Below are 14,064 nucleotides of genomic sequence, written 5' to 3' on the forward strand. Positions count from 1 at the left end.
TAATTATGCAATAAAAGACATCTGGAAGTGCCATAAACGCTCAACGCCTCCCTATGGTGCATTTCACAGTGTGGGCAGCTGGTTGTAGCACCTTGCCATGCGGCAGAGTCAGGGCAAGCATCCAAGGTAGGCATTTTGGGCTCATCTGGATCCATGGGGCTGCCAACTCCAGAGCCATGGCCGTTCCCCGATGCCCTCTGAAAATACAAGCAATAACAAGTGTGAGGGGCCTCTTTCACTTGCCTTGCATTCTTCCGCCAGTCAGTTGTACACATTGGGCTGATAGGCAGTGAGGAAGAGAAGAGCGCTTAACGGAGAAATCTGAGGGCTCCCTCGGACAAAAAACAGGGACACCAGCCAGAAATACCAGAGCAAAACAGCAGCCAGTAGGCTTGGTCTTTAATGAAGACTGCCGCGACAGGACTCCCACCTGCCACCAGGTGAAACAAGATGGGAGCCCCGTACAAAAGAGAACCCAAACTTTTATTGGCTGCTAATTCCCATGTTACACCCCCATGGTTACATCATGAAAGGGGAGGTCTGGTGGCAATAATCTGAGCATCCTGGACCCTGCCCCATGCTCCCCCTTGCCCTCCACGGAACATCCATCAAGTGTAACAAAAGAGATATTTACATTTCCCTGTTTCCCAGCCAAGTTAATCACACCCTTTTGTCTTCAACTGGGTTTGTTATTTCTGGAATGGCTACACTCAGGGATCAGGAAGCCAGGAATTATCACTCAGGCAGAGGGGCTGCTGAGTAGCTGAGCTCACATGTCTACATGAATTTCTGAAGTTTTCCCAGTGAGCCAGTACATAGATACATTTATCAGTGAATTTTGTACATTTGGTATTGTGCAGCAGAGGCCCTTTGAATAGATAGGAAGAAACTGTGATGAAGTGTTTTGTGGGGACAAATCACAAAGGTCACAAAAGTGACTGATTTTGGTAGTGGGCTGCATGTGCTGGAGGGTCAACACACACACCCAAACCTATTCATAAATTCCTGTAACAGAGCCTACTAAGGGGATCTTGCTCAGGGAGCCCCCAAAACCTGGACCCAACAGTGGATGAGACAAGCATTGCCTTATGGCTCTCTGCACAAAGTAATTGGGGCACCTGACTCACTGCCATGCGCTTAGCTTGAGACACCACACCATATAATTAAAACCACTAAAGAAGGGTTTGCATCACAATTAAGATTCTGTGCTCTATTACACTGTCGAGGGTTCGCTGCCCAGCGTGACCTATAAAAACATACAGCATTCCGGTTTATTGTTCTCACGACAGCTACTCATTGTGACCAATTTCCCAATTTCACCGTGCATAAGTTCAGGCCTGCTCTCATGCGCACCCCGGAAATAACCACATGCATAGAGTGCCACCTAGAGGCCTTGCAGGAATTAGAAAAGCAACCAGGGGGTTTTTCTTCCGAGAAGGCACGACGTTGGAAAATGGTATTCCTCTCAAAAGACATTTAGCCACATTGGCACCATCTATTTGAAGCAGAACGGTACCACTCTAAACACTCACAGCCCATGAACGCCCAATTATGAGAGCTGTGGTTAAGAGTGCTTGAGCATTGTTAGGGAGGTCCCTATTGACCTCGCATCACTACTTAACAATCCCTCTTCAAGGGGAAAGAGAGGAATTGAGGGCTGTTGTGCTCATGTCCTGCTTGCAAGCTTTCCACACACATCTTGTCGACTTCTGTGAAAGCAGAACTAGATGGACCTTTTCAGTGTATCTGAAGAAGTGTGCATGCACACGAAAGCTCATACCTATGACAAACTTAGTTGGTCTCTAAGGTGCTACTGGAAGGAATTTTTTTTTATTTTTCCTTTCAGCAAGTTATTCTTTTGTTCTTGTGTTCATTAAGTTCCATACCTCTCCCAGGGCAGCCTTGTAGGTCCTTTACTGCCAATGAATCCAAAATGCAGCAGCTAGACTGGTGACAGGGATTGGCCGCCGAGACCATATTACACCGGTCCTAAAAGACCTATATTGGCTCCCAGTACGTTTCCGGGCACAATTCAAAGCGTTGGTGCTGACTTTTGAAGCCCTAAATGGCCTTGTATACCTGAAGGAGTGTCTCCACCCCCATTGTTCAGCTCCGAGGGCCTTCTGGCAGGTCCCTCACTGTGAGAAGTGAGGTTACAGGGAACCAGGCAGAGGGCCTTCTTGGTAGTGGCGCCTGCCTTATGGAATGCCCTCCCATCAGATGTAAAGGAAATAAGTAACTATCTGACTTTTAGAAGACACCTTAAAGCAGCCCTGTTTAGGTAAGTTTTTAATGTTTGATGCTTTATCATGTTTTTAATATTCTGATGGGAGCCACCCAGAGTGGCCGGGGAAACCCAGCAAGATGGATGGGGTATAAATTATTATTATTATTATTATTATTATTATTATTATTATTATTTATTTATTATTCCCTTCCAGTGCCACCTCTCCTACCTACATCTTCCTCAATCTCTTTCAACATCTCTGTACGTCCAGCAGGCTGCCAGTCCTCCCCTCAATGCCTGGGCTAGCAAGTCCCATTTTGCCACTTGAGGCAGTGGCAAAATGGTACAGGGGCAGGCAGGGCATCCATAAGTTTCCCTCTTATACATGAGAGACACATTTGGGCCAGCTGCAGGTTTGAGTAGCTCCTCAGCCAAGTGTCCTCTGGCAGACTTCCATTTCCCACAGTGCCCTGGGGTGCCCCACACCAGCATAACTCTGGGGCACATGAAGTCCACAGCTGGGGGATGAGGCTAGGTGCTAGTGCCCAATGGGGTCCAGCAGGACTGCTGAGCCCTGGCACCTGTTGGTGTGTAAGGTAAAAGGTAAAGGACCCCTGGACAGTTAAGTCCAGTCAAAGGCAACTATGGGGTTGCAGCGCTCATCTCGCTTTTCAGGCCGAGGGAGCTGGCGTTCGTCCACAGACAGCTTTCTGTGCCATGTGGCCAGCAGGACTAAAGCGCTTCTGGCACAACGGAACACCGTGATGGAAGCCAGAGCGCATGGAAACACTGTTTACCTTCCCGCCGCAGCGGTACCTATTTATCTACTTGCACTGGTGTGCTTTCGAACTGCTAGGTTGGCAGAAGCTGGGACAAAGCAACAGGAGCTCACCCCGTCGCGGGGATTCGAACCACCGACCTGATCGGCAATCCCAAGAGGCTCAGTGGTTTAGACCACAGCGCCACCTGCTGTTGGAGGGCACCAGTGTGCCTATGTGCCATATCGGCTCCCACAATACAGAGGAAGACGCGCAATCTCCAATCGCATGTATGCAATTGTCACCAAGATTATGCAGTTCGGCAGTAAAATGTTTATGTGCTCGCTGTCGCGGAATGTATTAGTAGTAAAATATTATGTGTGTGCTACTGTAGGTTTTACTACATCTGCCTAGGCACCACTATGCGCAGCGCAAAATGGAAGGCAACCTGAGAGGCATAGCCAAAGCCGTGGTGGTCAGAGTAGTAGGTGAACGTCCCAAACCCATCCCAATGCAACTAATTGGAAATGGAGGAGACAGATGCTCCGTTTAAGACAGCTAATGATCAAAAGCCTCCTACAATAGTTCTCAGTCATTTATCACGGGAATACGCAAGTGAAAACTGAGCCTGGCCATGGGGCAAGTTTCTGAGTTTCATGCACAGTACAGCTGGGCACTCAATAAAATAGTAACCTGATTGCTGTGTCAGGTGGCTAGATTAATTTTTTATCCCCTGAATGCATAAAGGAGCTTTGTTGCATCAACTGTAATGCGCGCTGACTGTGCTATGGAGCCAGCCCCACTTTGCACCAGCTCCAAAAGAGCAGCATGCAAGCCCCCATCTATCTGCCCAATGTATCATCATAATCACTCCCATCTAGTATTTACACTGCACCTCTAGCTGATGTAAAAAAAGTAAAGCAGCACAGGCTGAGAGGATTGGTGGACAAAGAAGAATCAGGTTATGTGGGCCGACATGATGCTTTTAATAAATCTCCAGCAATACAACCAAGACTATCATTTTTTTTAAGTGGCATTATCTGTCACCACGACATTATTGGTCACCAGTGTCTACTATATATATATTTTGGAGGGAATTATCTGTTTGCTATGCATTCAGATATCGTAACAAATTTTGGATGAGATCAAGGAGTAGGTTTTTTTTGTCTGTGTTTGGATACAACTGGACACCATTTTGAATCAAGATGGCAGACTGCATCCTCCACCGATTTGAAAACTGCAATGGTTTTTTTGGATTCCAGTGTTTCCAGGTGGAAGACTGCTAGTTATCACTTAACTACAATAGAAAAGTGGGCCACACTCCTCCTACTGCTTTCAGTGGGAGGTTGTGATGGCATATTTGCACTTATCCTATGGCTGCAGTCCTCATACCCATTTACCTGGGAGTTAACCTCTTTTAACTTAATAGGACTTACTTCTGAACAGACATTTACCAGGCAGTTAGCATTGTTTCTTTCTCTTTTCTCCAGCCAGTTTTAGTAAATCACATTGGGACTTAAAAAAAAAACCAAAACGCTCAGCTCCAAAGTTATAGGCAAACATCTGCAGGCTTTTGATGGACTATGATGGTTTTTTGTGGTTAGTGTGCTGCCAAAGCTTTGTGCAGCTGCTTTTTGCTTTCAAAGTTTCTCATGAATTGCATGAGTTTTCCTGTTAATGTGTCACTATGTTCTTTTGTTTGTAAATATGGTGCAAGTTACTTAATGATCTGTTTGTAAAAACCAACAAGTCTTAATAAATGATGATGACATTGTGTACTTGTACTTAAAAGTCCAGACATCAAAGGAACAGTAAATATACATGTTTGCATATTTGCTTCTATATTAATGGCTATTGACATCAGTTAAAGAGATTATTTTCTGTCCTACCAGTTTCTAAAGAAAGTGACAATACCGAATAGTGTAGTAGGCAAGAACTAGGATTTCCAGCACTTTCGGTCCATGCAGAATAACCCTCAGTGTTAAGAGAGTGCTAATAATTCAATGATGCATGTCCAGATCCTTTTAAAGCATTTATTTCACAGACAGGATGATACTTTAAAAGACATGGAAAATTGACATAATCACATAGTGGAATGGAGAGATAACCTAGTGAAGACTGCTGCACGTTTTCATAGGCAACACTCCCCCAGTTAACAGGTATGCTAAGTGTGTTAAGCTGGAAAAACCGTGGAGATGAGCCCTGCAGCAGAAGTGATGGGGAACAGGCTTAATATTCCTCTCCTTCCTCCTCCCCTTCTCCTTCAATTGAATCCACACCCACTTCTTCGTAATCCTTCTCCAGGGCAGCCATGTCCTCCCGGGCCTCTGAGAACTCGCCTTCCTCCATCCCTTCCCCAACGTACCAGTGGACGAAGGCACGCTTGGCATACATCAGGTCAAACTTGTGGTCCAGGCGAGCCCAGGCCTCAGCAATGGCTGTGGTGTTGCTCAGCATGCAGACGGCACGCTGCACTTTGGCCAGGTCGCCCCCGGGGACCACCGTGGGGGGCTGGTAGTTGATGCCAACCTTGAAACCAGTGGGGCACCAGTCCACAAACTGGATGCTACGCTTGGTCTTGATGGTGGCAATAGCAGCGTTGACGTCTTTGGGGACGACGTCCCCACGGTACAACAGACAGCAGGCCATGTATTTACCGTGACGAGGGTCACATTTCACCATCTGGTTGGCTGGCTCAAAGCAAGCATTGGTGATCTCTGCTACAGAAAGCTGTTCATGGTAAGCTTTCTCGGCAGAGATGACTGGGGCGTAGGTGGCCAGGGGGAAGTGGATTCGGGGATAGGGCACCAGATTGGTCTGGAATTCTGTCAGGTCTACATTCAGGGCCCCGTCAAATCGCAGGGAGGCCGTGATGGAGGACACAATCTGGCTGATAAGGCGGTTGAGGTTGGTGTAAGTGGGGCGCTCAATGTCCAGGTTCCTGCGGCAAATGTCATAGATGGCCTCGTTGTCTACCATGAAGGCGCAGTCGGAGTGCTCCAGGGTGGTGTGGGTGGTCAGGATGGAGTTGTAGGGCTCGACGACAGCTGTGGAGACTTGGGGAGCTGGGTAGATGGAGAACTCCAGCTTGGACTTCTTGCCGTAGTCAACGGACAGGCGCTCCATCAGCAAGGAGGTGAACCCAGAACCAGTGCCCCCACCAAAGCTGTGGAAGACCAGGAAGCCTTGGAGACCTGTGCATTGGTCGGCCTGTTAGAAATAATCACAAAATATTTAGTGCCGATTTTTAAAAGATTCTGAACGCTCTTGTCTGATGCAAGGCTTTCCACACCTTTCCTGAAAAGCCCAATCACAGAATTTAACAGGCAGGATAAACACTCAGCAACTAAATTGACTCCTGGCCCTACTTAATAGTTAATTAATAGTCTCATACACTGATCTCTTCAAGACTGTTTTGGATCCCAACACTGACACCAAACTCCAGCTGTGCTTCTCTAGGCACATGATGCCACAGCAAAAGCAGCAGTTTTGAAAGGATGCTCGTTTTAAATAAAAGTTACTAGCACAGTCTTCAAGGACTTCTTCACATCAATACCATTTCACTGGCAAACCTCAGACTAAACCATGCATTTATCTTCTCAAAACTCCCTTATGCATTTGCAGTTAAGTCTTGGCTGCTTTTCATCATCAGATTTCCCCAGGTGTCTCATGCTGGTTCATCTGAGGATTCCCCCCCCCCCCCGGTTTTATCCCTTTCATCGCTCACATGGTGATTTGTGTTTAAATATGCTTGCCCTCACCAAAGGGCAGAGGCTAGTGTTTACATAGGCAGAACAACCAGGATGGATCTGGGAGTTTGAGTAGCTAAGTTGGGCAGAAGCTTGTTATGGGCTCCATGCTTCCAAGCCTTCACAAATCCAAGTTATGTTTATACAGTGCTTTTTTTCCTATTAAAAATGTTTAGGGATACTCTCATTTTGACTCCAGAAAATCACCATTTTATAGTTCATATGAGGAAAAATAAATACAGTAAATGGACAAAAGTACAAAGATTCACAAAACCTGCTAGGTTGGCAGGAGCTGGGACAGAGCAATGGGAGCTCACCCCGTCATGGGGATTTGAACTGCCGACCTTCTGATTGGCAAGCCCAAGAGGCTCAGTGGTTTAGACCACAGCACCACCCACATCCAGGTAAGCAAGGGAAGGAGGTGTCAGAGCTCTGGCAGTGTCCTAGAGTCCTCCTGCGAAGGTGGAGGGGGGGGGCTCTAGGACCCTGCAAGAGGCTCATGCCTCCTTCCCAAAGCCCAGCGCCTTGCTTAGCCTGCTTTGGGAAGGCAGTACCACTCCTAGCAGGGGATTGTGGGGGGGGGGAGACTACACATTTTGGCCCGCCTCTACCCTTCCCACAATACAATTTATAGCCTTTTTCATAGTTTGTTTACATTTAGCAAGAGATACTTTTGTCATAGACATCTTGCACTTGGGGGAATGATAGCCAATGTTTAAAAGACAAGGCCTCAATTCAGTTGTACACTATGGCAAACTTTCTGCCTGCACAAGCATTTCAGCTTGCCAGATGGAATGATCCCCGCTCTCCTCCCTCCATGCACTGTAGGGATGTGGGTGGCGCTGTGGTCTAAACCACTGAGCCTCTTGGGCTTGCTGATCAGAAAGGTCGGGCAGTTCGAATCTGCACAACGGGGTGAGCTCCTGTTGCTCTGTCCCAGCTTCTGCCAACCTAGCATTTCAAAAGCACACCAGTGCAAGTACCGTAGATAAATAGGTACTGCTGTGGCGGGAAGGTAAACGGCATTTCCGTACACTCTGGTCTCCGTCACGGTGTCCTGTTGTGCCAGAAGTGGTTTAGTCATGCTGGCCACATGACCCGGAAAGCTGGTCCCTTGGCCTGAAAGCGAGATGAGTGCTGCAACCCCATAGTCGCCTTTGACTGGATTTAACCGTCCAGGGGTCCTTTACCTTTAACCATGTAATGTTCTGGGAGTTCTCCTAACCTCACATGAGTTGATTTCCGTGGGTGCAAGGAATGAGGAGAGCAGGGAACCCCCTTTCCACAAGTGGGAAACCTTGCAGAGGACTTCCACCAATAGGGTTTGTTAGGGGAACCCAACCCTTTAGTACTGAACTGTCCACTCATCCATGGCCTTTCATCACCACTTTCAGGCCACACAATTCCCTTCCCCTTGCACATCCTCAAATCTGGAGATAATCAGTTCTAAAACCTCACCCTGAAAGGGTTCTTCTCGCCATGCTGGTTGTCAGGGATGCGGCTGAATTGAATGCCTGGGAAGAGTCTAACACTAAAGAGTCAGTACAGTACAGTGGGAGCCAGAGTCTAACTCTGGAGATGAGGGATTGCAGCCACAGATAGAGCAAGAGTGGGTTAGTTTGGCCCCCCTTCATCAAGAGTTCCCAGACTCAGATAGAGCAGCCAGAGGGAGGGGAGGAGATAGATGACATTGAGGGGTTTGCAACCATTACGAGGGAGCATTTCGAGGAATTGATAGCGGGGGGGGGGGTTTCACCCACCTTCTCCCTGAACCAGAAGAGCTGAAAGGGTTAAAATGCAATGGATGTACAAAAGAGGAAGGGCTGGACTTTGGCACCCTTCATGCTGCAAAAGGAGCAGAGACTCAGAGTGACCAACTCGTAGCTAAGAGTGGCAGGCTCGGAGCCATGCTCTGGATGTTAATTGTAAGTAAACGTACCATAAAACTGCCAGAGACTCATTATTTCTTATGGGGGCGGGGCTTGCTTGCCTGCCTGAGATCATTACACTGGTGCCCTCAAATGCTTTATTCTACTAAGCTCATTAAAACCTGTCTGCAAGTTATTTACCAGCTTCCTGATCCGGTCGAGGACCAGGTCAATGATCTCCTTGCCAATGGTGTAGTGGCCCCTGGCATAATTGTTGGCAGCATCTTCCTTGCCAGTGATGAGCTGCTCGGGGTGGAAGAGCTGGCGGTAGGTGCCAGTGCGCACCTCATCTGTGGAGAGAAGCAATTGGAAGCATCAAGACACCTCGCATCCCTCCCGTAGACACAAACATAGCTAGAAAGCTATTAGAAGTGCCTTGTTTGCTCACCGATCACAGTTGGCTCCAAGTCCACAAAGACTGCCCTGGGGACGTGCTTGCCAGCTCCCGTCTCACTGAAGAACGTGTTGAAGGAGTCGTCTCCTCCCCCAATGGTCTTGTCACTGGGCATCTGTCCATCAGGCTGGATGCCGTGTTCAAGACAGTAGAGCTCCCAGCAGGCATTGCCAATCTGGACTCCGGCTTGGCCAACGTGGATGGAGATGCACTCACGCTGCAACAAGGAGAGAGAGGAATAGTTTATAAATTTAGCAGGTTTGCTTTGTTTGTTATTTATATACAGTGCAACCCTTTGCACAAGCCACAGGGTGATTTGCAGCTAAGCGGATCTCCAAAGATCTCAGGGTGGTTCACTAGGTAAGATATGTTATAAAATAGAAACACATTCAAACAACTCGATTATTTAAAAACAATGTTGCTAATAGCAGCAGGAATTAGGTCTCTCCTTCCCACAAATACCTGCCCCCAAAAAGATGCATCTGAACTAACCACCCTCAAACTAGAGAGGGATGAGGCCAGACACACCTCTGTCAGGAGTTTCCTATACAAGGAGGCCCCACCCCATAAATGTCCTCTTCCAAACCCATAAATGTCCTCTTCCAAACCCATAAATGTCCTCTTCCATTAAAAAGGCCCTTGCTGGGTGCAGTTATTCTATTGTATTAACACTATGTATCAGGATTAGCTGTACGATAGATACAGTTCCCAACTAGTTTTGAGAGTGACTTGTGAGAAATGGAATAAAACAAGGTCCCCAAACTAAGGCCTGGGGGCCGGATCCAGCCCCAATCACCTTCTAAATCCAGCCTGCAGATGGTCCGGGAATCAGCATGTTTTTACATAAGAATGTGTCCTTTTATTTAAAATGCACCTCTGGGTTATTTGTGGGACCTGCCTGGTGTTTTTACATAAGTAGAATGTGTCTCTGGGTTATTTGTGGGGCATAGGAATTCATTCATATATATTTTTTTCAAAATATAGTCGGGCCCCCCCACAAGGTCTGAGGGACAGTGGACCAGCCCCCTGCTGAAAAAGTTTGCTGACCCCTGGAATAAAATTTTGATGATTCATATTAGAAGAAATGTTCCAAGCAGTCCTAAATCAAGACCCATTTCGCATTTCCCTTCATAAACAGTTTAGTGAACCACACTGAGGACTGTATGCATTGAGCGGGTGTCCTTATTGCTTTCATAATTTTCTATGGGTCTTTGCATTAAAGATTATGTGGTCCCAATATTAGAAACCGAGATAAGAAAGCTAGGAGTTAAATGGCATCTTAAACCTAGGTTACGGGCAGAACAGCGGGATGTCTGGGCGTGTTTTTAATAATAAGAATACAAAGCTGAAAATGCAGCTAAAATCTTAAAGTTTATTTTTCATGTGGTCTAGTCCTTCCCCTGCCCATCCCCTTAATATCCTTAAGAGGGTCTCTTATCCAGCCTTCAGAGAGCAGCTGGAAGCAGGGTGGCAGAAAAAGGCCCTCCTTTCCTTCCACTCTGCAATTTTAATCTGAAATGAAATTCCCTGTCGCAAAACGCGCCCAAATCAATGGGAATTTCAAACACTGTGTGGCCCCTCCCTCAGACCTTGTGCTTATATAATGGATCAAAAAGAAAAGAAATGCACAATTTTACTGGTGATGGGAGCAATGTCATGCTCCAGTTAAGATTGCTAGTGAGGCACGTTTACAGTTCAGCTGGCGAGGCCCTAGCTCACCATATCGAAAGAGGCATTTTTTTAAAACATTAGCTTTCATTTGCAGGCCTGATGAAGTTCCCGCACTAAGAAAGACTTAATCACAGAGGGGAATTCTGCGGGTCTATAAAAAAAACAGCATGAACAAGCTGTTCAGTACAAAGCTGTGACTGTACTCTCTGCAGTCAGCAACCAAGCAGGTCATGCCACTTGCAGTCAGCTGACTCGGAAGGCAAAAAGCGGATGGAATCGGCTTCTTCCCCCATGTGTAAAGCAGAGACCGGAAAACGCTAGCTGCCCTCCCCCCCCTTCGAGCATCAATTTACTCTGTGCAGCACCTGCTGGCAGCCTGTTGCTAGGATTATCTCAAGCCTAGACCTAGATTCCTAGATTCAGGCACAGGCAGCCCCCCCCCCCTGTTTTGAAACATGACTTTCGAATCTCCATCCCAACAGATGGCACTTGAGAGGCCACCAGGCTCTCAGCATTTTGGACATTAGTCCTTCTAGGCAGAGCAAATTAGGCAGTAGCAGAGCGTGCCCCAGGAACCCCAAATTTAACCCTCATTATTCAGGAGAGCCCCTTGCGTTGTGCTATCCCCTGGTTTCGGCGGCTTGCCTTGGCCACGGCTTTCCTCAAGTGGCAAGGCTCAGTAAGACTCCCTTTCCTCGGAAGTCTTAAAGCAGAGGTTGGTCGGCCATCTGGCTGCCACGGATGCTTTAGCTGAGATTCCTGCATTGCAGGGGGTTGGACTAGATGGCCCTTGGGATTCCCTTCCAACTCTACGACCTACCAGCCTGGATATGTGTTACTGAGGAAAAGGAGCATTCCAGCCACCCAGTTACCTATTTAATTGACCTTTCTATAGGTCTCCTATTCAACTTACACTGCAGCTTATTACTAGGGATTTTGTTAAGCCCAGTCCTGAAATCTTGCAAATAAATAATAATAAAGCATAGCAACATAGCAAAGATGGCCTTAGCTCTGGTACACCTATGGATCCTAATGTTCTGCAACATTTCCAAAAGGTTGGTGGGGGGGAGAAGCAAGCAGGGGATAGGGTTGCCATATTTCACAAAAAAGTAAAAACCAGGACACCCCAAAGTTCTTGAACGTTTTTTCTAGATAAGACCCCAAAATTCTTGGGCTACTATTAGGAAAACCTGGTGAGCTTCCCGCCCCGCCATTGAGCAACCTCCCCGTGTGCAGAAACAGAATATGTTATGTGTGCACTGCTGTGCGGATGGGGAGGAGGGAAACATATGGAGCTGCTACTAGATCTTTGCTCTTGCTGTAGCGGAAGCAGACCTCGTGGCGCGGACTCAGCGCGGCAAACAGCCCCCTCCTCCAGCCTCGCTGCGCGGGAAAATGTTAACTGCAAGCGCGCGGGGGAGGAGCCAAGGGGGGCTCCATGCGCCTTTTCAACCTCTCCCCATCACCATGGAAATAAAATAAAATCATCATCATCATCATCCGAGTAACCCATCGAAATTAGCAAAATGCCTCCCACGCACCTCGGATGACAAGGCTTGCAATTCTAAAATATTATATAAATTGGGAGACAAGCCTTGGCCCCAGTAGTTTTTCCCCAGTGGCATCAGCAAAAATGTCTATTCCAGTGGATAACGGGGACTATATGTTAAGGGCTTTTAGGATGTAGAGGCAATCCTTGCAGAGCCTTCAGATCCTATTAAGAAGTTGGCATCTATCTTGCAGTGGGGGGGGGGGGATGCCGTTGCATTTCCACCTCCAGACAGAAGATGCGCCCCATGGACCATCTACTCGGTCCCCCGTTCCACCGGGGCCGACCTGATGTATTCTCCGCTACTGCAATTGCAATTCAGCAACAGGGCTGCCTCCGACCTAAATGCTACCCGCCCCCCGACCACGACCACGACCACACACACACTCTTCCAATCCCGCCATTAATCCGGAGGCGGTAGTGAACGGGTCGGATCAGAGCCGAGGATTGACCCGGCTTCGCATCGCGCGCCTCAGTCACCTCAGCTGAACCCACCTGACTGGAGGGTGAAATAGAGGGAGGGGGGAACCGTGTAGGGCACGGCATAAAATGCGATAAATAAATCCCCCCCTTTTGAGATCCACCCCCCTTCTCCATCATCGTCCTCCAGACCCACGACCAGCTCCTGGCCACCCAGTCTAGAACCTTCTCTCCGCCCCACTCTTGGCTCTCCAGCCCCACCCCCGAAGAAAACCTCACTACCTTCCCTCCTGAGATCAAGGCTGGCCCGGCTCCTGCCACGTTCATTTTCCAGCCCCCTCTTTACCAAGCATTTTTGTTTTTTTCAGATGTGCCCTTTCAAAGATCCAAATCGATTTCTCAGCCAGGAGACACATCACATCCTCTTCCTAGCCATTCTGGGCGAGCTGCTGCCTGACCCCCCCCCCCCCCAATGCTTTTTAAATGTTCCTTATGGTAAAACCTCCCCACAACCGGCCCTCCAAGCGGCGGATCCCGTAATCTTTGCGCGCGCTACAGCCTTAAACCAGCCATCATCGCCGGTGGCTTTCCTAGTGGGGAATCCATTCCGGCCTCCGGATTCTCCCCCTTCCGCCCGCCATGATCCCTTCGCCCCACGCTTCCCTGGACATCGGAGGGGCGCCCCACCCCGGGAGCTGCTCCTTTGCATAAAATAAGCATCCCCTTCTCTTCCCCCTCCCCCCGAGGCTCCAGCTTCCTCCTCCTCCTCCTGCCTCGCCTCACTCACCATGATGTCGACGAGGAAGGACTTCAGGAAGCAGGAGAAGGAAAGAAGGGACAGAAAGCAGGGATGTTACTTCTCCCGACAAGCTAAGAGTCGATGTAAGTAACCGAATGGGAGAAGGAGGGGCCGCCCGGCTGCTTTTATCTCACATCTCCCTCCCAGGGCTGGGCGGGGGAAGCTGGGCTGGCATGCATTTAGGATAATAATTTTGCTGCGCGGTTGCCATTGGGCAGCCTGGCAAGTCCATCTGTGAGCTCACAATCCGTGATTGGCTGAAACCAATGTCCCCCCTTTTCGCTGGGAAGATGGGTTTTGGGGAGAGAGGGAGGCGGCGAGGTGTGTGGGCTCCCTGGGTCCACTCTTCCTCCTCTCCGAGGGCGAATCCTCCTTTTTGAGGGGACAGGCTTGAGGCTTCTTGATAGCACCCAGCTGAATTCCTTGCATCGAAAACTCTTGATGCGATGAGATTAGACTTGCTGGTCACAGGGTATTTTATTTATTTATATAAAAACAACAATTGTTCATAGATAGATGTAACAAACCAGTCCTTCTTCCCCCCCCCCTCCTCTAGGGAGACAGAGAGC

The 14,064-nt window shown here is 48.3% G+C and overlaps 1 protein-coding gene across 1 annotated transcript; it reads right to left on the reverse strand.

Annotated features, from left to right (window-relative positions):
* Nucleotides 1-5,004: 5,004 nt before the first annotated feature.
* On the reverse strand, nucleotides 5,005-13,608 carry TUBA1B (tubulin alpha 1b). The gene is made up of 4 exons (XM_035103904.2): nucleotides 13,484-13,608; nucleotides 9,051-9,273; nucleotides 8,804-8,952; nucleotides 5,005-6,195 (listed from the first exon to the last, which is right to left on the reverse strand). Exons 1-4 carry the CDS (start codon nucleotides 13,484-13,486, stop codon nucleotides 5,215-5,217), a joined length of 1,356 nt encoding a protein of 451 aa, XP_034959795.1. The 5' UTR covers nucleotides 13,487-13,608; the 3' UTR covers nucleotides 5,005-5,214.
* Nucleotides 13,609-14,064: the final 456 nt, after the last annotated feature.

The sequence above is a fragment of the Zootoca vivipara genome, chromosome 2, assembly GCF_963506605.1.
Source record: "Zootoca vivipara chromosome 2, rZooViv1.1, whole genome shotgun sequence".
Classification (NCBI taxonomy): Eukaryota; Metazoa; Chordata; class Lepidosauria; order Squamata; family Lacertidae; genus Zootoca; species Zootoca vivipara.

Excerpts from the sequence above, each read along its gene's own strand:
- TUBA1B (XM_035103904.2), bottom strand. Across the intron at positions 8,953-9,050 it reads CTTGGAGCCAACTGTGATCG|ATGAGGTGCGCACTGGCACC; the intron begins GTGAGCAAACAA and ends TTCTCTCCACAG. Across the intron at positions 6,196-8,803 it reads TCGACCGGATCAGGAAGCTG|GCCGACCAATGCACAGGTCT; the intron begins GTAAATAACTTG and ends TATTTCTAACAG.